At 35.3% G+C, this 25,533-nt stretch overlaps 2 protein-coding genes across 2 annotated transcripts in view; one reads left to right on the top strand and one right to left on the bottom strand.

The window, feature by feature from the left end:
- The window catches only part of LOC123683792 (carbonic anhydrase-related protein 10-like), a 315,162-nt gene that overhangs the window by 220,238 nt on the left and 69,391 nt on the right, over positions 1 to 25,533 (top strand). The window lies entirely within an intron of this gene.
- On the bottom strand, positions 8,540 to 9,431 carry LOC123683793 (regucalcin-like). The gene is given in 4 exon segments (XM_045622686.1): positions 8,540 to 8,772; positions 8,775 to 8,835; positions 8,837 to 8,903; positions 8,905 to 9,431. Coding segments are annotated over 4 exon segments (648 nt in total). The 5' UTR covers positions 9,273 to 9,431; the 3' UTR covers positions 8,540 to 8,620.

The following is a 25,533-nucleotide window of genomic DNA, read 5'->3' as shown; positions in this document are numbered from 1 at the left end:
CTTCTTAGAGAATTTTATATGTTCATTACCTATTGTCACCATCACGTTACAAGCCTCAAACCTCAATCTGTCAATTTTTCTTCCGAAAACCATAGCAAGAGTTTTCCTAGCGTTGAGCTGCAAACAATGTTTTCTAGATATATCGAGTATTGTGTTCAAATCATAGTTTAATGCAGCAACAGCCTGATTGACTTCATCAGGGTGAAACGATATATAAAACTGTCCATCATCAGCGTAATAGTGTGCCGAGCAAGAAATGACAAATCTAATGAATTGGGAGACATAAATGATGAATAAAATCGGTCCCAAAATTGAACCCTGTGGAACACCCCTAAAAATATTCAAAAAATTGGATAGTTTGTTGTTATGAAAAACTGCCTGAAGGCGGTTGGCGAGGAAAGAGTGGAGGAACAACACTGCATTTTCGGAGAGACCAATGTGAAATGATATAGCCTCGAACATTTGGTAATTGAGACTATCGAAAGCCTTAGAATAGTCCAGTAAAGTAAGGATAGTTAATTTGCCCTGATCTGAGGCTCTGAGTATATCATCAGTTATCTGCAAGAGAGCAGTGGTGCAACTATGATTCTCTCTATACCCTGATTGTACAGGTGGAATAATATTGTTACGATTCAAATGTAACCAAAGTTGCCCACTGATGATTTTTTCTAATATTTTGGACAAGGTTGGTAATATACTGATAGGTCGTAAGTCATTCAAGTCCTTTGGATCAGTATTTTTTGGCACGGGAAGGACTAACGCTTTCTTCCATTGTTTTGGGAAAAGGGAATTTTTTATACAAGTGTTCATAATATGTGTTATATGAGGAAGAATATGGGGAACACACAACTGTAAAGTAAGAATATTTATACCATCATGACCAACTGCTTTACTCTTTATGGATCTTATAATTGTGAGCACCTGGATTTCATCTACAGTTTTGAAGCTAAAGTTATCATCATTAACACGATTTTTTATATCAGAGTAAAAATTTATAAGTTCATTATCAGGTAGTAAGTCAGGTACAGAGTTCAAAAAATGACTGTTTATATTTTCAATATTATCGTTATTTTTGGGCAAATTTACACTCCTGCGTTTTTTGAAACCCATCTCCCTCAGACCTATCCAAGGCGTTCCACAAGAGTTATGACTATAAAGATATCGGTTATAGTAATTATTTTTTTCTTTTTTAACCGCCTGAGTAACTATATTCCTGAGATTTTTGTAAGTATTCCAATCATTAGCTTGCCTCGTCTTTTTAAATTTAGATAATGCCCGGTTTCTTGTATGAATTATATCTCTCAAAGTATCTGTGAGCCACGGTGCATATTTTTTAGAAATTTTATATGTTTTGAAAGGTGCGTGCAAGTCTAACAGAGCTATTATATTCGATGTCAAAAATTCCACTTTTTCATCAACTGTCGGTTTATCGTATATGTTATTCCAAGGTATAGAAATGAGATCCGTTTTAAATCTATCATAATCTAAATGTTTGAAATCCCTGGAAGTTTTGAAAATGGGTCCTGTTTTTTCGACTTTCAGATTAATAACGCAATGAACTAAATCATGATCACTTATTTCCGGAACTGGGATAACCCCTGTATTAACAATCAAGTCAGTGTTGTTTGTTAAGATGTAATCAATTAACGTTGATGTATTCGAAGTTGTTCTAGTAGGTTCATTGACTATCTGTTTCAAGCCGAAGCTCTCCAAAATTTCTAAAAATAGTTTCATTTCAGTAGTGGACTTATTGAGGTAGTTCATATTGAAATCTCCCACACAAAAAACATATTCAACCGTTGGAATTATCTCTACCATTGTCGTTTCAAAATTATCAAGAAATAATTTACAATCACAAAATGGTGGCCTATATATAACTGAGAACGCAACTCTAACACATCCTACCCTTAAAAGCAGCCATATTTGTTCACTTCCACCCGTATTTTTTAATATGCTGAACTCTATAGTATTTTTAATATAAACACCAACCCCTCCTCCACGACTACCTCTATCGACACGAACAAAATGAAAACCGTCTATTAATAAGTTTTCGCTCAATATTCGTTCATTCAGCCAAGTTTCTGTTAAGCCAAGTATGTCAAACCTCCGCTCAATCAATACATCTTTAATATCACTGAAATGTAGAACCAACGAACGAACATTCATATGAGCAATATTTAAAGATTGAAAATTTGAATTTTGCATTTTAATCTATTTTATCGTTATCAATTTGAAGGGAATGAATGATGAACAGATATTGGAGTAATGTTTACATAATCAACAATAAATGAATTGAAGTATGTATTATAAAAGTACACACTATTATGAATAAAAAGATATAAAGGTTGATCAAACAAATACTCTTGAACAATGGGTGATATAAGGGCTTGTAGAAAGATAACGATTTATGAAATAGAAAACAATAAATATAATTGAGGATATTAAAAGTAGAAAAAAAAAACAATTATGATATGAAGTAGAGCAAGAGTCTAACAGCTAAGGCATAAAACCCCGAACTACAACAATAATAATAGTTAATTTGTTATTGAACTTACATACTGTTCAAATCTGTTTCTGATTTAATTCTTTTAATTGAGTTTTCAACGATGACAAAAATATTTCCTCTAGATGTCCAGCAGGAATTACCACTGAACTTTTCACGCACTTTTTTGTATAAAGTTAACCTACTGGAAGTCAACTTTTCAAATGAAAATGTCTTATTTTTATATCATAATCATAATCTCCATTAAATTCTGATTTCAAAATATCCCACTTGTCATATGTAATTCATCTTTGGTAATTTTTGACCTAGGCTACTTTTTTCGACAAATTTTATGGATATAATGGGTTAAAAAAATGATCATATCTTCAAGTCCGTTCGAGATATTTGTACGATTTTTTTATTGAATTGGCGGAAAATCCACGGATCACTCTACTGGAGGTCCGAAGTACACTGCAATTTGAAAAAAATGACCTTAAAGAAAAGTCAATTTAAGTGTATTTTTTTTGCCTGTCAGATAGCCTCTGTTTTGTTGAGACATGTTGTGTGTATGAATAGTATGCAAAATGCTTGGCATTTCATGTTTTGTATGGGGTCTGACAGTATACTTTCCACGCATAGAGCTTCAAAGGAATAAAATAACCAACTTTTGAGTTGAGTATTGAGTTAATATAATTAATAGGTCCTAATATTCTAATAATATCAATATATTCGGAAACATTCATTTTGATCAAATAAAATGGAGACCACGTGAGCGAACAGAAAGATAGTCTGAATTATCTTTTACAGTTCGAACTGACCGCATATTTTCAGCTGAAACAGTTTCATCAATAGTTATCGCTCATATCAATATGATTGAAATGAGTTGCAGTTAGATTTAAAAAAAAATTTGCAAGAATATGAGCAGATCTTATGAGAGATAAAACTTGATGAGACTTTCTCAGTTGAAAAGGATCAGTCAGTTCGAACTCCTTAAGATAATTCAGACTATCGTTTTTGTTTGTGCAAGTTTCATCAATAGTTATCGCTCAGATCAATAATTTAAATGAGAAATGAGGTCCAGTTAGATTTTCAATGAAAATTTGCAGGAATATGAGCAGATCTTATGAGAAGTGAATAATCTTGATGAGACTTTTTCAGTTGAAAATAATCAGTCGGTTCGAACTCCTCAAGATAATTCAGACTACTGTATGTGCCAAGTTCGCCGAAAAAAAGTCTTCTTGGTGTGCGTTTTTCATCTTATTTTTGATATTCGGTAATGATTTCATCATTGAATATTGAAATAACCTTGTTGAACTTTTCATTTTCAGCGTGGTTGATAAATCACAACTTTTAGAATATCTTCCGAAGAGTATGTTTTTCAAAATATACCGCAGTCATAGCAAAATTTTTCAATTAAATGGACACAAAAATTTTCAGGTTACACCAGAAAGTGGGGTTGCGGAGTAATTTTCTTTGGATATATTCTCCCAATTATATCGTTATTTGAGTAAAGCATGTGGTTATATCTATAGATGAATATCCGAGGTCTTTAACTAGAGATCCATCATGACCTGTCCAGTGTTCCAACGAGGAGAATATTCAGCTTCAATTTCTTGCCATAATCACACTAATTTAAGCTTGGTTAATGGCCTTTCGCCGACAACTCCAATCTCGTTGTACGTTTCGCAGGCCACCCCTAGAATATAATTTATTCTGCTAGAACTAACGTTGTTGATGGCTCAACCTTGCAATCTCTATTTGGAGAGTCAAGCAGGTAATTGAGAAAAGTCTGATCAATACTTCAGACAAGTTTTACATCGATTGAGGCTGACGTGTTCATAAAATTCAATAAAATATTCGAGGTAAAACAAAAAAATTCCAAGTGTAGGTACGTTGAATATGAATATTTTTAAAATGAGATCATCATTCAAATCTTCACTTGACACTAGGACTGTGAATTCTTGGTGTGATGCGAAAAATAACAACTACTTGAAATTATTCTGTTTGTGGTTTTTGCTGATTGGCCACCAAACTAAAAATTGAAGTTGTTTCTATATTGTTTGATGAATAAAATCACTGAAATAATATATGCATTGGATGAATGTATAAAGATCAAGCTAAGATTTCATTTGAAAGGCTGAAAACTATAGGTAACCATAAAAATTCTGTAAAGTATTCAGCAGCGGGGAATCTGTCAATGTTGATGAAACAGAAATAAGCAAATATGGAATCAAGAGAAATTCTGCTGAGAAACAATTTATGTACCTGTGCCCAAAAATTGATAAAATTAATTAATTGAGTTTCTGCGGTGTAACCTCAAACAATAGTAATTTTATTATAGATAATTACCGTAATTAAACTCCACTTTCATTGTTGAATTTCTAGCATATAACTATTTTGTGCGGTCATAAGCGAACAAAACAGAACATATCACTCTATTATTTCATCACAATATCTGCATTTTCCGAATTTTGTGCGATAATGCTTAAACACGAAAACTTTTGAACGGCAGGACCTGGAAACTCGAAATTCGCAGGGAGGCTTCGAAATTCGACTAAATATGGTCAATCGAAAGTTATTTTCTTCATAAATTTCTGAACTATAGATGCAATCCAGATCTACTAATTATTTTCAAGCAACTTGTGAGTTCGTTGCTGGGAAAAATAAAAAGTATGTTGATTCAATCATAGATTGGATCTGACAAAATGACTTTGATCATAGATAAGTTAGGTGAAAATTGGCGCGTTCAGCAGGCTCAACAGTTGTGAATACTCTGCTGAACGCATTCCATCAGTTTCCGCTACGTATCGATCGCCATCTTTGGTAACGAATTTATTTTATGCTACTTTTTGGTAACATGTTGAGTAGCTGACATTAGTGACAGAGATTTTGCGACGAAGTTTAAAGTTTCAACATCAAGATATAACGATTTAGATAACTCGACAATTTTTGACATACCGGAAGAAAACATCAAGCAATAATAATAATAATATTCCTTTATTTAGTAAAAATTACTAGTTATAACTTCATAATAAAATTAACAAACTTTTCTCAAAAATACTGCTCCTTAACATAAGATATCAACAAGCCTGAAGGTTACATATTTGTTGCAGTTCCTCAACATCTTAGGCAATTTATTATAATATATCAAACTTCTAATCAGAGTGGAACCCATTGTCAAATCAGTGCTGAATGAATCAACAAAAAATCTATTTTGATTTCTGGTATCATGATGTACCTCAGAAACATATCTAATTTTCTCAGATAAATAATCTGGTAACATTTTATGTTCAATTTTGTATATGAAATCTAACATTTTGAAATAGATTATTTGTCTGACGGTCATCAAATTTAGTGCCTCTAACATTGACCTGATTGGTGTTCTTCTACCACATCTGAGAACCATTCTCATGCCTCTATTCAGGACTATTTGTAGTCTAGTAATGATATTCGATTTCAAATTAAATAATAGAGACGTACAAAAATCTAAATGTGGCAAAACGATTGACCTAAACAAAAGATATCTTGTTTTCATGTCAATTTCATTACTTATCCTTGAGACGTATTGGATCTTTTGTGCGATTTTTTTTGTCAAATGAACGGCATAAAGTTGGAAATTCAGATTTTCATCGAGTATAATTCCTAGATACTTGACTGAGTTAAGTTTCTGTAATACTTGGTTATCAACAATATCGGTCCCAGCGTTGTTCCCTGTGGTACACCATGTACAGTATTTTTACCAGAAGACACTTTATGTTTGAATTTCACTTTTTGTGACCTTTCAGTTAAATATGACGTGAACCATGCAAAAACAGTACCCTTTACCCTTTTTTAGTTACCCTTCAAATTTTTTGTAATTTTTTTGATAACAGATCTCTATTAATTGTCTCAAAAGCCCTTTTAAAATCAATACGCTGCCAGAACAATATTGCCCTTATCTATTCCTTTTAACCACCTATCACAAACATCAACAATGGTACTTTCACAAGAATGTTTAGCCCTAAAACCTGACTGATTATCTATAAGAACGTTATTTTCATTCGAATATTTCATTAATTAATCTTTAACTATCGATTCTAAAACTTTTTCATAGACTGGCATTGTATGAATGCCTCTGAATTCCTCGCAGTTTCTAGCATTGGATACTTTTTCAATGGGTATAACCGTAGAGATCTTCCAAGATTCTGGAAAAACACCGTACTCAAGTGACGTATTAACTATATCGAGAAAACGATTTCCCACAATATCAAATGCGTCTTTAAAAATATTTGTCGTTATATCATCCGGGCCACAAGTATTTTTGATTTCATCATATAACTCTTTAGTTCTTTCATTGTGACCTTAGAAAATGCTAAAAAATCGGCGTACTCATCCATTTTCGAGAGATATAATGAGCTATAATTTTTTTTTATGTCATTTGACACAATACTTTCAATGCTATTCACAAAGAATTCATTGATTTTTTCTGAGATCTCAGAAACATCCGATAAAATTTTATTTTCGAAATTCACGTTACTGATAACACCGTTAACTTTATTAGGAAACAGCATTTTCAAATTTTTCCAAATATTTTGATTCGAACTATTCTTTATTATATCATAATAATATTTTTTTTCTGCTATTCTTAATTTTGTTGTTACCTTATTCCTTAATTTTTTATAAATTTCTCATTGACTATTACATTGTGTAAATACTACTTTTTTAAATTGATCATCACGTTGCTTCATAAGTTGTTTGATTTCCTTATTCAACCAGTGCAATTGTTTCTGGTTTCTCCAACCAAAAAAACCTCCCCCAAATATAAGTTCGGCAGTCCAACAAACACCACCACTATCCCAATCACGCACCAAATCATCCCACGGAACCCCGGTACGCAATCCAAACCGGCGGCATTCTTGAGCGTAATGGCCTACCGAGATAGAAAGAGACAGAGAGCACACGCATTTATCAAAACGATATAGCCTGTCGTCGGGTCGCTTCCTGCCACTGCTAAACGCCGAGGCCATTTAGGCCGACGCTAGGCTGCTCTGGAGGAAGGGGAGGCCCACCCTCGTCTCCCACCCCGAACCGATACCGTAATTAATAACAAACAATGCTACAAAGATGGCATTGATACCGGCTTCGACTCGACTTTCGATATTGTCTACAGAAGGGGATCGGGTTTCCAGAGTGAATTATGGGGCCGCTTTCTTGCCATCAATATCAATTTGCGAAGTTGGAATCGACGTCGGCCGCGCGCCTCTTTGCGAAATGAGAACCCGGAGATCGGATGTGACTGCAGGCTCGGACGGCGGTATGGTCGGTCCGTCTTGAGTGAATCGGGCAATTTTTTACGCTTCGGATGAGGTTGCATCATCGGAAATTTGTTTTTAATGGGTGTTTTGATGGGTAGATGGCGGTTTACGGAAATATCGGATGGGTTTTAAAAAGAGAAATTGATCAATTCTGGTTGTCCATGGCATTGGACGATATCAAAGTTGTGAAATACAATCATTCAAATCTCCGCTACCTCTTAATTTAGGTCATGCCCTGTATTTTCCAATCTCTTCAGTCTCAATCTTGGGATTCTGATGTTCATGATTCGGTCCATCTCTTTGGAGGTCTGTCTGCTGGCCTTCTGGTATTTGGCTTCTTCTTGAATGCTCTCTTTGCTAGCCAACCCTCCTCCATTCTATCAACATGTGCCTTCAATTTTTGTATTCTCCTCCGTACTAATTACATCATTCTGCTATCTGATCGAAGGTCATTCTAATGTCAGAACTCAGTTTTCTGTCCCAGATGGTTACTCCAGGGTTCAAGGGTTTTCATATCTGTTTTTCGGAGAAGTTATTTTGTCCTGCTTATATCTGCTCTGGCTTCGGCAATCGGCTATACGCACCTTGCTTGAGGTGGACATGAATTTGTTGGGCCTTATAACGTCGCGCAGACTTTTGGATATTCTGGCGGCTTTGTTAGCTTCTATGCGTGTTTCCCCCTCAGGTGTTTCTACTACTTGATGCTTTAATTCCTAGATAGCTGAAGTTCGTAATATTCTATCATTTCAACTTCTCTTGCTTTATTAATAACTTTATTGATAAACTTAGGATATGTAAAAAATTCATTGAGGGACAATGGATAAATATACTGAATAATTTTCCATCAAATTTTGAAATTCGACATAGTTAGCCCTTTGGTACCTAATCCAGAAATTTTGTAAATACTTCCATGATCTGGAGGATTCAGAACAACGCCATCTACCAAAAATTTTGCGGAAGTAACATAAAGTTCATCTGAATTGGCTCCTCCCAAGCTACCGAAGTAACCTTTTTGGCTGGTAGCGATATTGTGTCTAAGAGCGTTTCTGGCGTTTTTTTTTGAGTCGATTTTGATAATTTGGTATCCGTTGAAGCAAGCTACCCACAAATTTTCATCCTCATCTATCGCCATCTGGTAAGCCTCCCTTCTGACTTTCGCCAAAGGTAAATAGTGTTCTTTTATTTGAAATTTCCCCATTAGTAATGTCGAAGTCGAGCTGATCAACAGTTCCTTTCATAGAATCTATATAGAAGAGTCTCTTATTGTCCTTACTCCAAGCTAGGTCATTTGAAATTCCAATTTTATTGATATGTTTCTTCAGTTTTCTGTCTGAATAACTATAGAAGGATCCCATGTTTGGTTTAACATTACCATTTATTTTTTCTACTCCCATTGTTCCTGCCCATAATCTTCCTGTTGTGTCACATTTGGCAGCGTTCAGCCTATTTTCCATACTTTCTCGAGACTGCTGGTCAACTTCCGAAAGCATTTTCATTTCTTCAACGGTTTCACTTTCACCATCCCAAGTAACAAAAACTAGTTGCTAGTTTGCAAAGTACTGGTTCTTTACTTATTGTCATAGACTTTGTCTTGGGAATGTTGTTTCGGAATTCTCATGATTGTTGTGCGTGAAATACATTGGGCAATTTCCTAGTACTCAAGGTCAGATCCATTGCTACACAACCTAAGACAGCAACGTCCCTCGCTTCATCTCTTTCATGCTCCCTCTTTTCGTTTCCGACTGAACCAGTATCGTCAAATTTGGCAAACCAGTTCCACAATGTAAGCAGCGGATGCATTTTTCCAGGATGTCGTTCTTTAAATAAAGCCGCTGTTGTTCGAGCAGAGACATTATTTCTAATGAATAATTTTATCATTTCCCCACCTTATTGTACAGAATGCACCATTTTGATCCCACTACGAATTTTTACAATCACTTTGACAAACATGTAACGTTCTTAAAAATTCACGATAGAATTATGTTGATCAAAATCATGGTCCGACTTCTTTTTTGGACAAGAAATTAATACTTTTTTGGACTTTTTTTTCTAGCGATTCTCGACTTTCGTGACCTTTGAGTTTAGAATAATAAAATATTTTATATTCTATGCAAATCTTCTATACGCTGAATAGGCCAATCGCCGTCTGTCAATATATTTCATTCATTTCATTAAAAATTCGATAAGAACTGTAATTTAATGTGAAAGTTTGCAGTGTCCCAAATCACTATTTCATTTTTAAATGGCGTCAGATAGATAGCGGGAATTCGAACATTTCTGAGGAGCGCCACCTTTCAGATCTTTTGTGAGCAGAACACCAAAGCAACAGGTGGAATATCTCAAAAAGAATAAAATAAAATCGAATCAGTACACACACCAGGGATTCTTTGCATCTCAGTCATATTGTACTCGATACGATTTTCAAAATTAGTTTCCGCAACACCGCTGATCCCTTTTCAAAATCAAGGGGTTGTGCTCACCCCCCTTAAGGGGTTGAAGATAAGTTGTTCCCCCTCGAATCAGAAATTGACGGTCCGAGTTATTTTCCACATTTTCATCTCAAAGTGGGAAAATCGAGGTGTTAAATTTTCGTTCGATCACCCTGTATATGTTCAGAGACGTCTTGTTATGAACCACTCAAGACGATATATCAAAGAATATCAAAATATCTCCTCATTCTACCTGATCTAGCCTATGTTTTTCTATTTTGCTTTGCAAACCAGGGTCTGAAAACTCCTATGGTCTTTTCGATAAAAGAAAATTTACAACTTTTTAAATTTTCTTCAGTTGAGGAACTGTGTCCAGTTTGACCTTTTGTTCTGTAATCTGCTTAACAAAAGGGGTCGTATACCATATTGGCTTCTATGTAGCCTCATCACATTGCGAGGAATTAAAATTTGCTTGTCCAGATATGTGTTCCTTAGACTGGCTTCGTCTGGCCACCTGCATAGTATATATTCAGCTGTTTCCTTGATCAATTTGTAGAGGATGTGTAAACTCAATTCCAGTGCCTTTATTGCATCAACAAAGATTGATTGAAGCAACCTAAGAATAATTCAGCGAGCTACAAAAGGATATCTTGAACAATATTAATTTGGTCATCACCATTTCAAATCATTTATATTCAAACAAATACAGTTCACTGCCTTTGTTTCATACAGGTAGCAATTACTACTCAATATTTTACCCTTATTCAGATAATACATCATGACAATCCTGAAGTAACGAAGCAAAAATTTTTTTCAGCAGATTTTTATTTTTGGATGAGAAATGTCAACCACCTTTTCAAATCGAACATAGATCGCACGTTATAATTCTTTCAGAATATTTCAGCTCAGAATTCGGAAGTAACAAACATTCGGACAAAATAACCGCTCCTTCTTTATAATGATAAAGGAGGAGCGGTTATTTTGTCCGAATGTTTATTAAAACAAGCAAAAAAAAACTTCATGAAATGATGTAACATGCAACATATATATAAATAAAAAAAGTATTACTCAACATATTTACGTGATTTGGTTATGAAACCCTCCGGGTCAAATCTTGTAACTAACTACGTTTTTCAGATATCAAAAGACAAACTTCCTCAACGAAAAGTTCTGAGGAAAACTTCAATGTCACAATCAAATGAACCTCGTTCTCCCAATAGAGAAAATTTCTCGGTTTGAAATTAATGGGGTAAATTGCAAAATGCAAAGTCTGAAATTGTGTTAGTTCGTAAACTTCCTGAAACCTCATCATGGAATTCAACTTAACAGGTATCTTTTGATGATCTCAACGAAATTGAAGGTTTTTGAAGTGACGTCTGTGACAGAATTAATATTGCAATGGGTGGATTACAGTGGAGTAGGTTTCTTCGTTTGCAGGAATCTTTTCGAGATTATTAAAAATGTTAGAGGAAATGTGTATGAACTTTCAAATCCATATATATCTCACAACGATAAAGGGACTGATTTTTGAGAAAACTGTTTCATATAGGAAATGAGATTGTAAATTATGATAATGTTGGTTGAGATTCGAAAAAAATTATATGTGTAATAAATAGTATATTCTAAAAAAAGTAGCAGAATGTTCTTCTATATAATTTTTGTTGAAATTGTCTCCTGCAACCAGTATTAGACGATATTATCACTATTTCAGTAAAGTTTGTAAAATATTGTCGAAATTCAATGATAAATTCAGATTATACATCCTAAACACTTTTGTATAGTATCTTGGCAGTTGGTGTGATTGTCACGAAGATTGGCAGATTACAGAATTTGAATTTGACGTTTCAAATTTTGAAATAATTTATATTTACTCGTGTACTTGAATGAATTCGTGAATTATTTCTGACCAAATCGATTAAGGACCACCAGAAATAAGAAAAATTACGAATAATGTTGGAAATCATTTCACTATTTTCCAAATATTTTGTTGACATTTGACGAGACATTTGACGTGTGTTGAAATTTGATAGGATCGGAAGCCAGTGTAGACATTCACTGAACGAGAAATACAACTGAAAAAAATGCGGTAATTCATTACAGCACTGTTTTCAGTAATGTAATGAACTCATTACGATACTAAAATAGAGAAAATCACATTCCTGAACTCCAACGTTTGTGGGCCTAGTCTGTTCAGCAGTGGTTTGAAAAACCATATTTTTCAATGACTAATCTTCAACTAAACATACGCTTAAGATGACAGTTGTGTTTGACATATGTCATTGAAACAGGCTGTGAAATCTGAATCTTTTAACTCTGTTACAGGAATATCTGATTATATGATTTTTATCTAGTGCAGACCCAAAAAATTAATTACAAAATTGGTGGGTCCTAATTAATCATTATTGGTTCATTCAGATTCACTCATATTTTCATAAATAATCATAAAAAATTATTAGTTTTTGACAGAAATCATATTGGAGTAGTGCATGAACGGACAAGATCTGAATATGTTACAAAATGGCGAAGGCGCAAGTCTCAGATATTTCCAAATATTCGATAAGTATTTTACTACATATTTTTCTCACAGAGCCTCATTTTCATCTCGGAGGCTACGTTAATAAGGAGAATTGTAGTACTTGGAGCTCAGAAATTCAAATAATTATTGTTGAAAAGCTCTCCATTCACAATGTGTCACAATTTTTGGGCTTACTCAATCGATAATGAGGCTGCTACCAACTAAGATTAATGATTTTTTAGGACTGGAATTGGAAGATACTGATGTGGAGGACGTTCATTTCCAACAAAACAGTGCGTACCACACAAGCAACGAAACAATCGCAATTTTGCCAGAAAAGTTTCCTGGTCGTGTTATTCTTCGAAGATGTAATCACAATTGGTCACCGATACCTTTTTGTTTCCTTTTTTTTTGGACTTCTGGGATCTATTCCAATGCTCGACAATCGATTCAAGACCTTGAAGATGGAGTTCGTGAAGTTGTCGTGAAGCCACAAATATCCTCGTTTTTTTTAATAGCAAAATGAAACCTCTTATTGGAAAACCCTTCAGGAATTATGTAGATGATATATTTAATGTTTCTTATTTTGATAACCACCTCATATCATGAAAATGACTGGCTTAAATTAAATTATATTCCATTATTTATTTTATCTTGAATTGAAGATTGAAGCATATCTTACCGATCGAACCTTCTAGGTTCGGGTAAATAAATCTATCTCTTCGGCAAGACCTGTTGGAAGTGGAGTTCCACAGGGTTCTGTTTTTTGTCCACTAATTTTTCTCCTCTACATCTGTGATTTACTGAAGAACTTCAACTCTCAGTGTTCCCAATTTGCAGACGATACCAAATTATTCGGTTACCCCAACGTGGCAGCTCATCTCATTTAGGAAGTCCTGGAGAAATTGAACCGTTGGTGCCAAGAGTGGAAGTTGCCTCTCAACTACGAGAAGTGTGTTGTTCTGCATTTGTGTGCTCACAATCCCCGTCGTCAGTACTATATAAACAACAACCCCATTGCTACTTGTAGTAGTCATGCCGACCTTGGTGTAATTGCGACAGAGAATCTAAGCTGGTCCGACCACATTTTTAAGGCGGTAAACAAGACCAAAAGAACCTTATTCATGCTTCAAAAAGCTTTTAGTAGATGTGATTTCTACACATGTGCTATCCTTCACAAGTTTTACGTGAGACCCATATTGGAGTTTGCTGGCCCTGTGTGGGGTCCATCATTGAGTAAAGCATCGTTGGAGAGCGTCCAGCGACGGGCAACTTGTCTACCTTACGGCATCTTACGTCCCATCATGAATTTGCCCACATTTGATGACAGGAGGCTGCGTGTTGATTTCATCAATACTTTCCGTGCTCTCCACAACTTTTTTGGAGTTGACCTCAGTGGTCTCTTCAAGCTGAACCTAGACGTCCGTCTGTGAGTTCACGCTCACAAGCTGAGGAAGGAGAGTTTTAAAACATCGCAGAGACAGTTCTTCATCACAAACCGCGTGTTTTTCGTTTGGAACTCTTTACCTTCATCGGTGGTGAACTCTTTCAAAAATAACTATGACACCTGGTTTCGTCACGATTGAGTGCTACTTTGGGAGCTATGAATTTGTCTTTCTTCTGTAATGTAGGCTTGGTTAATCGATCTCCTAGAGGTATAATTCGATTACCTGGCTTTTCGTCTTTTCTCTGTGACTTTGTTCGGTTTGTAATAATTAAACTCTTTTTAATTATATACATATATTTACAAAGCCACACTTCAGTACAAACACAGTAGATACGGTACTGAATTTCGTCTGTAACTTGAGTGTTAATCACTCGAAACGTCTTCGAATATCACTTCTTCGTCTTTAATTCTAGTTTCGGTCGTCTCGTCTTTAACTCGTTCGCGACTCGTCTTGATCTAGTCCGCGAACCGTCTTTTCGTCTTCACGTCGTACGTCTTAAGTCTCGACCGACCGAACTAACTCGACTTTGACTCAACTTCCTTCGACCTAGACTTGAACTGTCCACCAGCTGAGACTTACTAGCTTTCCTTGGCTATCGACTTCCCTTCTTCCGGCTTGGCCACACCCTTCGCGCCACTCCGATATCGGGGGAAAGTACCAAGTACCACCCCTAATCCAATAAGAGTTTTGCCGTTCCGCCAACACAAAGCTCTTCGCGGATTCTTTGAAATCTCATCAGCCATGGATCATGGAATATTCTCGAAGGACCAGTAGATGATACGCAGACGTGACACATCCGGTACCACCGTCTCGTTTTCAAGCTTTCCCAACTCCAGTAAATCTCCGAAGATTTAGAACCGACATGACAAATCTTCGACACCCCGAAGAATTAACACTTCCTTTCTATGTTATATACAAAAAGCAATTAGGTCACTGCAAATCCATTAAAACTGTCATGCTCTCGACGCTCGAAGGAACTAATAGGTCTCCAAGCATCCTGTTCACAATCTCAATTATTTACAAGGAACAATAACTATATCCTACATGCATTTTTTTGTTTGTTTCGATATACTTTTTATATATTCAATTTTGTGAGTTTATAGGCTTGCCTATAATAATTATTCTTAAAAATCTCGACCCATGTGTAAACATCGTACTTCTTCGAGAACGTGCCCAAATAACCGACGCACGATAAAACCATCACTGTGAACCCTACCGCACAACAACACTTGGCAGCGATCCACTGAAAACCATCGCCGCATGAAGCATCGAATGGCGCGACACGCCATTCTATGATTTCCAGGATGGCGCTCTATTAAACAAACCGTGAATCGGACAATTCTAGCGCACATGATTCAAATTTGCATTGTATCCATTTCCGTATTATGGCGGGGGACCGTTTTAAATTGAATTCAATAGTGCGAATCGGCGAGCCCAATTTCTGGTCCATTCGTCAAAGCGTGAAGACCATTCGGCTGGCAGTCAAGTCTTATAATGCATATGTATATCTGATTAGAGAAATCGTCTGAACGGTTCGATGGATCGCAGGTTGGAGGGGGTATGAGGTGGAAATCGGTAGATTTAGGTTTGCGGCTGTTGTTGGGAACACTGGTTGTTGATTGGAGATGGGGTTTGAGGTTATGAATGAACGGGTTCATTGTTCTTGTGCGCTTCGCTTTATCGATAATACACGGTGTCTCGAAAGAATGTTGATGAGGATGAAAGCGATTAAAAACAACAATAAGCCGTTCGTCGAAAAAAATGTTGTGTCGTGAAGAAAATTTTTTCAACATGAACAGCGAGAAAGTGCTATTGGCATATTTTAATGAAATGATCAGAACTCAGAAACCATCATCTTTTTAATGTTATCTATTATTCAATTTCGAGAACAGGTAGAATCTCGATTCCAAGAAATATCTTATGGAGCAAGAGCCCATGACAGCCAGACCTTCGTCATTTTACAAAAGCTGAAAATTTTTCTGTGCATGTCCCCTACACAGGTCAAGATGACCAGCGACTATATCGGGTGTCCCAAGGTGAGTGGCCTATTAGATTATTATGGAAACTATTGATGGTAAAGATTTCAAATTTTGTGAAAAGATATTTGGCCATGTAAGGTACATTTTTAAAATAATTTCACATTTCCAGTGTTGCCGGATGTACGACAATTTGGCTACAACTTTGTTATTTTAAATGGGACATCCGGTATTTCTATTTTTTTTATGATACTCCATAAAATATTAAATCTATTCACTCTCACTTTTCCATCCCTATCTTCAACGGTTTTTGAGTTATTAATTGTTTTTCGAAATTTTAGATCAAATTGGCGTATTACGAAAATGACTCTAGTTCGCTCAATATTTGAGATTTAAGTCAGAAATTTTGCATGTCGTTAGATATTGATCTGATCTGTGTCACTGCTTTTGAATTATCGTCGTCAATAATACAGGACGGACCAAAAAAATCATCATTTGTCAAGTTACAAAATTGTAAAAAAGTCTATTTTTTCAAATTAGACACCTTGTATATTTTTCAATTTTTGGAATTTTTTTTTTTTTGGAATCTCTACAATTTTTCTATTCACGTCCCTATACCTATCTCAACTGGATTCCGAGCTATATGCGTTATATGTGTATATCTTTCTTGAGCTATTATTTATAGAAAAACCTCGGAACAAAACACCTGTTAGGCAATAATTGTTTATTTTGACATTTATGGATTGAACTGATTCATTGATATATCGATCTATGAACGACATAGAGAAAATAACAATACAAAAGAAATTAACGCTTATTGAATCAATGTGTAATCTAATAAACGCATATAACTCGGAATCCAGTTGAGATAGGTATAGGGACGTGAATAGAAAAAATTGTAGAGTGTGTTGTACTGATTGCAAAAATTGAAAAATATACAAGGTGTCTAATTTGAAAAAATAGACTCTTTTACAATTTTGTAAATTGGCAAATGATGATTTTTTTTGGTCCGTCCTGTATTATTGACGACGATAATTCAAAAGCAGTGACACAGATCAGATCAATATCTAACGACACGCAAAATTTCCGACTTAAATCTCAAATATTGAGCGAACTAGAGTCATTTTCTTAATACGCCAATTTGATCTAAAATTTCGAAAAATAATTAATAACTCAAAAACCTTTAAAGATAGGGATGAAAAAGTAGGAGTGAATAGATTTAATATTTTATGGAGTATCATAAAAAAAAAGAAATACCGGATGTCCCATTTAAAATAACAAAGTTGTTGCCAAATTGTCGTACATCCGGCAACACTGGAAATGTGAAATTATTTTAGAAATGTACCTTACATGGCCAAATATCTATCCACAAAATTTGAAATCTTCACCATCGATAGTTTCCATGATAATCTAATAGGCCACTCACCTTGGGACACCCGATATACTAGTAGTTTGGGTTGTTATCACTTTGGCAGGTAACAGGTAGTAAAGGTGTAAAAAAAAGTACCTTAAATTCGTTAAGTATAAATCTCATTTTTTCATATTTTCATCATGATAACTTGAAAAACTCGTCATCCATTGCAGGACACTTAATAATAATAGTATTTATTGATCCTCTACAATCATTATTAACAAAGAAGACATGACAAGTCCGATATATTTCATCTTAGATTTATGAATTATCTCTGCATTTTTCAAAATATTATGACTGTTGCTACCCACTGCCAGGTACCCGTAATTTTTGATAAATTAAAAATAATTGGATATTTTTTTACATGAAATAATACTTTTTTGTGTTTCATAATATAGACATAACATTTTTTGATTCATTTAACAGAGCACCTTTTTTTAATGGATATTTCAAAACATCGCAGTTCTAATCTAAAGGAATAAACTGGGCATTGCATGTTCAACCTCCCTCTTGAATGTTTCTGAAGTTGATCTTTCAACCGTGAAAAAACGAGGCGGCTGGGAATCTGATTCTGTCTCTGAAGGCTTATTTGAAACTTCAAGTGAAAACAAAAACGAACGGTGCTAACAAAGATGTCTTCCTAACACTGGAGAATATTGCGCAACATCTTATAATTATAATAAGCTTCAATTCCATTAGGAAAAGTCAGTAAAGAGAAAAAAAATACATGAAATATGTTTATTTAAAATAATATTGATCCGAAAACATCTACACCTACAACATCTAGTAAAGAGTTAGGCATTCATTTATCTAATTTTAAGGATTTTGTTGTTGGTATTTACAATGGATTAGCTTTCACATAATCATTTTCCCAATGTTGTCCATTTCAAATTATCTGCTATGAGTTTTATTTTATTTGATTTTACATCTCATATAAATATTTTTCATTCAGTTTGAGATTTAATTCATTTTGGATTCTGTCAGTAATTTTTATGGTTTATATTTCATTCATAAGACATCATAGACATTAATAACATTTGTAGAGAATAGAGGGTACTTGATGTTTTTTGAATTTCGATTTTAATTAAATACAATGGACATAAAATTGATTGAATCTCGAAATAACTGGAACGTTCTTCCATATAAAGTGTCTCATAAAAAAAATTAGTCGAAAAACTCAATATCTAACCGATAACGGGATGCTTTTCGACAAATCTGCGGCTAATTAATTGCGTTAAAAATTAAGGTTGTTCCATTTAAAAAAAAACCAGCTCTCCCCATTATCTCTTAACCTGTGATTTATTTCTATGATCGTTTATGAGCATCATATAAACCATAGAAATTACAGAAAAAAAGTTTTAGAATTTTTCGAATATCTCAATTAGAAACAATGATATAGCGAAATCTTTGAAAGTCATTTTTCAGAAACGCCCTGTAACTCGAGAACGAATCAAGATATATATGATCTGCTTTCTGACATCTAATAATTACGAAAAAAAATATAGCGGAGGTCATTGAAGATATTTGCTCTTATAGTTCTCAAGATGCTTTCAGTGAGCATCGAATTTGGGTCACCCAATACAACAATCTTTTTATCACTCAAGTAACCATTCCTCTTTATTTGTACCCCTAATCAAAGAACACCCCCTAAATCATTCATAGACAGTGAAAAAATGTTCCCTTCATCAAAAGCTTAATGAATCATCCCGATCAGAGACGTAACAACCCCACAAAGGGGTCAAAACCAGACAACCACAGCCAACTCTAATCACAAGCTGGTTAATTAGAGACACGCCGACCGTGACCTTCTACGATCGTCACCACCTCGTCGAGAGAGAGACGTCGCGGTGAAAATAGCGGGAAAATCGCCCCGTAATTACCAGTCCGCTTTTCCGGGGAACCCCCCCCCACAAAACGCGTCTCCGTGTCAACCCCCATTCAGCCGTAAGAGCGGAAACAAGTCCGACCGTGTACTTTCCTCGGATCGGGGTCCGGGCTGCCGCTGGAAAGCCTCTTTTCCGAGACAATCCGATTTGGGGGGCGCGACACCTCCAACTCCCCCCTCCTCCCCCGCCCGCAAATCCGGCTGGAAACCGAACAGTTTACGTTCGACTAATTCGGGCACGGAGTATTAGGGGGATCCATATGTGCGAACTGACGTCGCGTCGGCGGGATTGCTATTTCGCGCTCTGGGCGTCGAATTACACGGAATTGATTCCGTGTTTGTCTAATGCGTCGGTTTCGGGGATTTCCTTTCGGGGTCGGAGATGATGGTCGTGATAACCTGTCGTGTGTGGTGAGCTTTAGAAAAGGTTTTCAGTCAATGCAAGGTCAAGGGTTAGGTTCTATCTTTACTTATCTCCTTGGTTACTAAGGGTCGATTGGATTGTATTGTCGACTTTCACAATGGGCACGGGTACGTTAATATAACGTTGTGAAATGGTTGTGTAACCGAACGTTTATTATCAGTAAAAAGGTCGCGGGAAATTACATTTAGTTACTCCACGTATTATATCAATATTTAAGGTTGTTTTTAAACGCATAAATACGGTTTTATCATCATATCAACAGAAACGTTGATCGAACACTAAAAATGAATGGTTTCAATGCAATATTGAAATTAAGTCAATATTCAATATCAGCATATTTATAATATTGTATACAAAATAATTGTAATATGAGTATTACAAAACTCGTTTCAAAGCTAACCGTTGCCAAAATACGTTGAATATAAGTTGTTGGGGAGAATTCAGTTACTTCAATTCTGAGGTGTGGTTTAGTTTAATTTAATTTTATAAAAAAAAAATGGAAAATTGAAAATATAAATGGCAGTTGACTATATTCTTGTCAATTTTGGAATATTTCTCAACACGGATGAATAGATAAATGTACCCAATCAACGATAAGAATATTAATCTTATCTTTATCAGGCAGTTCAGTTGAAGTGGAACTTGGATGGTGTCTTCAATGACCATGAACAGAGTGATCGAGCTCGACAAACTATCATGGACCCTAAGAATTATGGTGATGATTGCTGCTCGAGTTAAAAAAACGTATCTTCGTTTTGAATCGCGAAAGCTCTTGCACTGTTTGTAAATACAATAAGATCAAGAAAAATGAACTATGACACATTATTGAATGAAATTATCGAAGCAGGAGTAAGGAAATATACTAGTGGAAGGCCTTTTGAAACGTTACGGATGACCTATGAGAGACACAAGGAGTTTTTCAGAACTGTTAATCAAATGAAATGCTTAGAAATCTATACTAAACTTATGAGCGAGAGAGAATACAATCGAAGAAAAATACACTGATATGAAGTGGAAAAAAATTTGGAAACTCCTAAACAAGACGAAACTCATGGTTGAAGAACTTGAGAGAAAGGTACAATTGCAACAACTGCCAATTGTTCAGATCTTCTGCATCGAGAATAGGTATAGCTAATATAGCTTTGATGATAGCCAAACTTCGGAAGACGGCATTTGAAAAAGAAACAAGACGGAAATAAAAACTGAGTGGAAATCGGACCTCTATAGATGTATTAACGAATCTTGTCCAGTAAACAGCAAGATGTTCAATCATAGAATCATATCAGAACCTAACTGCCTAATCTGTGGAGATCCAGATAACTCAATAATTCATATGAAGAATTGTGAAACCGGGCAGAGGCATGGAGTTGTCTCAGAAGGAAAATGATAAACAAGTTCTCAATTTACATTCAAGAGAGAAACCACCTGGAATTAATGTCCAACACAACGAAGGGAAAAAAACGGAAACACATGAGTATGGTTTAGATCAGCTGTCGTCCACTACAATATGAATCTTTTGAAAATCTCAACAACAAATTTCGAAGAAATCCTTAGGACTGAAAGAGACCGACTAATCGAAAGAAGAAGAATTGAACTTTTTTCACGAGAAATCTTCTGCTTCTGATCCCTTGACTTCCCGAGAGGAGTGCTTTCTGATTCCTGTAATATTACGCATGTGAAATCATATTTCATTTTCGAAATGTATATATGTATTCTCCGAATAAAAGTTTTATAAAGAAAAATCATAAGATCTGGGTGGTCAATTAAGATCACCTCTTCGAGAAATAACAAGACAAGTAAACTATTCTTGCAAAATGACGACTGCTTTGTTGGTTGTCTGACACGTAGCGCCGTTTTGTTGAAAATGAATCAACTCAAATTCAAATGTCAAAACAAATCCCACTCAAGCAATAAAAATTCATTAATCATAGACGCATTCCCAAAATCGACGAGTAATCAAACCTGGCTTTTCGTCAATACAACATTCTACAGCAGCAATATCCTCAGTTGTCCTTGAGCAACGCACACGGTTTTACTCCATATCACTAACTTGTCCCAACATCTCCAATTTTTCAACCAGTATCACTATTGCCGTCTCCATTTTTTTTATAGATTGAAACGATTGCAATGCGTTATTGAAACGCCCATAGTTATGTAATGGCGTTGTTTTTACTTGTCGAAATGAAATCTCTTATTGGAAAACCTAAAAATTGGCTACTTTTTTCCTCATTTCTGTTACCTACAACAAAATTTTTTTTTGAGAATTGCTTTCTTCTTCGCAATGTCTTCTTTTTTTGAATATCATCTGAATATGTGACTGTGAAAGTCAGAGTGAATGGTGCTAGTTCGGATGAATGTGAGGTGGTTCTGGGGGTTCCTCAGGGCTCCGTTCTGGGGCCATTGCTATTTTTACTATTCATAAATGATTTACCGGTCTGTATCGACGCAGACCAAATTACACTATTCGCAGATGATACCTCGATACTTGTCACGGCTCGGAGCCCTGAGGAGCTCACGGAGTCGACCTCATATATAATCAGGTTATTCACTGATTGGTGTAGAATGAATAAGTTAATGGTTAACGTTGAAAAAACTGTTCTTATTCATTTCGGGTTGAAAATTTGCGCATTTCTGTGTTTTGTGGGGACATCTCATTGACATCAAGGGAGTGGACTAAATTTCTGGGAGTCTACATGGACGATGGAATGAGATGGTCTTATCATATTGACATGGTGTGCAAAAAGTTGAATTCTTCCTTTTTCGCTATAAATAAAATAAAAAATTTGTTTCCACTGACGTCTATTCTAGATGTATATTACTCTCTAAGTTATCCTCACATAGCATATAATATTTTGACATGGGGAAGCTCATCAGATTTAAACAGAGTTCTGATATGTCAGAAGAGAATACTAAGGATGATCTTCAATATACATCCTCGATCCTCCTGTCGACCATATTTCATTGAGAATAAAATCATGACAGTGACTTGTATATACATATTCAAATGCTTACTTCATATGAAGAAAAATTTTAATTCTGCTACAAAATTATCTGATTTTCATTGTTATTCCACAAGGAACACAAATGTTTTAACTCTACCTAGTCATAGAACCTCCCGGTTTGAACGTTCACCGTCTTATCAGAGCATAAAGCTCTTTAATCATTTACCAGACTCTTTCAAGAATGAAAATCAAATAAAATTCAAAATTTTAATGAAAAAATTATTGTTGAATAAATGTTATTACTCGACTGCTGATTATCTTAGCGATGGATCGTTGGAATTGTGGTCTTGTAAAGTTGAGTGATATATACCTTTGTTTTAGTCAATTGTTATATACCTATGTATTAGAATAGTTATTTATAATACAAGTGCAGAATGCATTGATATTCCTCCACGAGTTCAAAATTCAAAAACGAGCCACGAAGTGGCGAGTTTTGGAATGAACGAGTGGTAGAATGAGCCTTCTGTACGAGTATTATACATTATTTTCTCTAATTCATTGCATTTTCGTTGAAATTAATGAAATATTTCCATAAATATAATTTAGTGATTTTTGCATTGAAAAATGTTGGTTGGCAGAACTAATTTCTTTAAGGCAAATTGATGAATTGACAGATAAAGCCGTGGCGGAAAGTTCGGAGTACCAATATAGAATAATAAAATATAACCATGAAAACTGTGCGTTTCTGATATATTCTCGCACGATTTTGTTCTACAAGATGTGGAAGAATGAACGGAATAACCACAGAATTAGAGAAATTGTATTAATTATGACCTGTCCTATACTGTAACAGTCACAAAGGATCAATAAACTTTATTATTATTATTATTATTATGATCTTTTCTTTCTCTGATTCTTTTCAGAATTCTGCGTTATTATTCTATCGATGCATGTTAATCTCAAGATTTTCAATTTTGAACACTTTTAGATGTTTATTTTCACTCTTTCTGTCTATTTATGTCTTGCATCTTTATATTATTCGATGGAATACTTTATCACCTCAATGTGCATGTTATTAAATACGGAAATTTTCAGTTTCTGAAAGATTCCCGAAGAGCTATGGCTAGAGATTGTCCATTAGAAGACTTATTATCCGTTCCTTAGCCGTCCGTCCCCTATTAGAATTTCGAAAAAACAGAGCTCAGAATTTCTTTCAGCAACTGGACGCAGTGCAGATAATTAAAATTGGACAAAATAACGAAACAATAGGTCTGTGGTAGTCGAATGCGGAAGTTGTTTTTGTAGCGAACGGTTATTGTTATACCTCCATAAAAATTCCCGTTTCCTCCAAACATCCCATGAGTAAATATGGGACTCTTTCATGCGAAATTACGGAATTCTACCGGTTTCCCTTGGTGTTTACTCTAGCTGGTTGAAATTATGCATGCTTGAAATGAAATTCCTTTCGGGTTGTTTAGGTGGATAACATCCTAGACGTTTTATGTAGGGGAAATAATGAATGAGTTCTGGATGTGCAGGGAAAGATTTCATCACTTCAACGCTAAACAACGTATATTAGGAAAGGGTCCCTACAAGGAAGACGAATAGGTCCTCCACTTGAGAAATTGATAATGATAATGATAAGGAAGGAAAATGTTATTAGTTTATTCCACTTTTCAGAATCAGATTTCGGATAATGTATCATTGAATGGTCCCCCTACAATCCTGAATTCAAATCGACGGAATTAATCTTGATGAAAGATTTATACTAACGATTTCGTTCTCTTAGAAAGCTTCTAGTTCTTTCTGTTTTCCATAGAGACCAATGTCTTTAAATATCTTTGCACAATGCCAACCCAAATGGAAAACTCTCCAAAGCAATAAATATCTTAGTTGGCATCTAGCTTTGCAAAATTCATGTGAGTCCAAATTGAGGCTATCCGGGGGGCTATCCCTCTAACTTGCAGGTAGGAAACCAAGCAGTCTATATGAAATCTCGACAGGATCTTTGAAGAAACTTCGGAGGGGAGTCTATTTACCTTACAACAAAGAGTCAGGTGGCCTTAAAGAAGGTGGAATCCCATAGCCAAAGCTATTTTCTGGCCTGGTAGAGTCTGCAATACCATAAAACTTCTTATTCGAGCAATAACTTTGCTACAGGTCAAAATGGTATTGAGTAGTTTCTCTACCGACCTGTCAACAGACGATGAAATTTACTATCTTTGCGAAATGAACATGGAAAGAATTGAAGCCATATTAAGCAAATCTCTAATAGGGACAGCAAATGAAGCACATTTTTAAGCAATCTAAAGGGTTATCCATTTTGAGGTTTCGAAAGTGAACGTGAATAAATAGTAAATTCTGAAACAGGTTGCAGAATGGGCTTCTATTCTAACACGAATACGAAATTCGAACACGAGCGACGAAGGAGCGAGTTTTCGAACGCAAAAGTGTTGGAATTGCCTTCTGGAACGAGTGTTAGACTCAGTCAAGTTTTGTGAATTATTGTCGGAATTCGATAAAAAATTCAGATTATATATCCTAGTGACATTTGTATTGTATCATGGCAGTTGGTGTGAATGTTACGAATATTGACAGATTACGGAATTTGCATATGAATCGTATACGTTTCGAATTTTGACATAATTTACAATTACTCATTAAATTCGTTAGTTATGTCTGACAAAATTGATTTAACACCACCAGAATTAAGAAAAATTGCGAATA

The sequence above is a fragment of the Harmonia axyridis genome, chromosome 7 (genome assembly GCF_914767665.1).
Source record: "Harmonia axyridis chromosome 7, icHarAxyr1.1, whole genome shotgun sequence".
In the NCBI taxonomy this organism is placed as follows: Eukaryota; Metazoa; Arthropoda; class Insecta; order Coleoptera; family Coccinellidae; genus Harmonia; species Harmonia axyridis.
The sequence above is the reverse complement of the archived record's forward strand: the minus strand, read 5'-3'. Positions and strand labels throughout refer to the sequence as shown.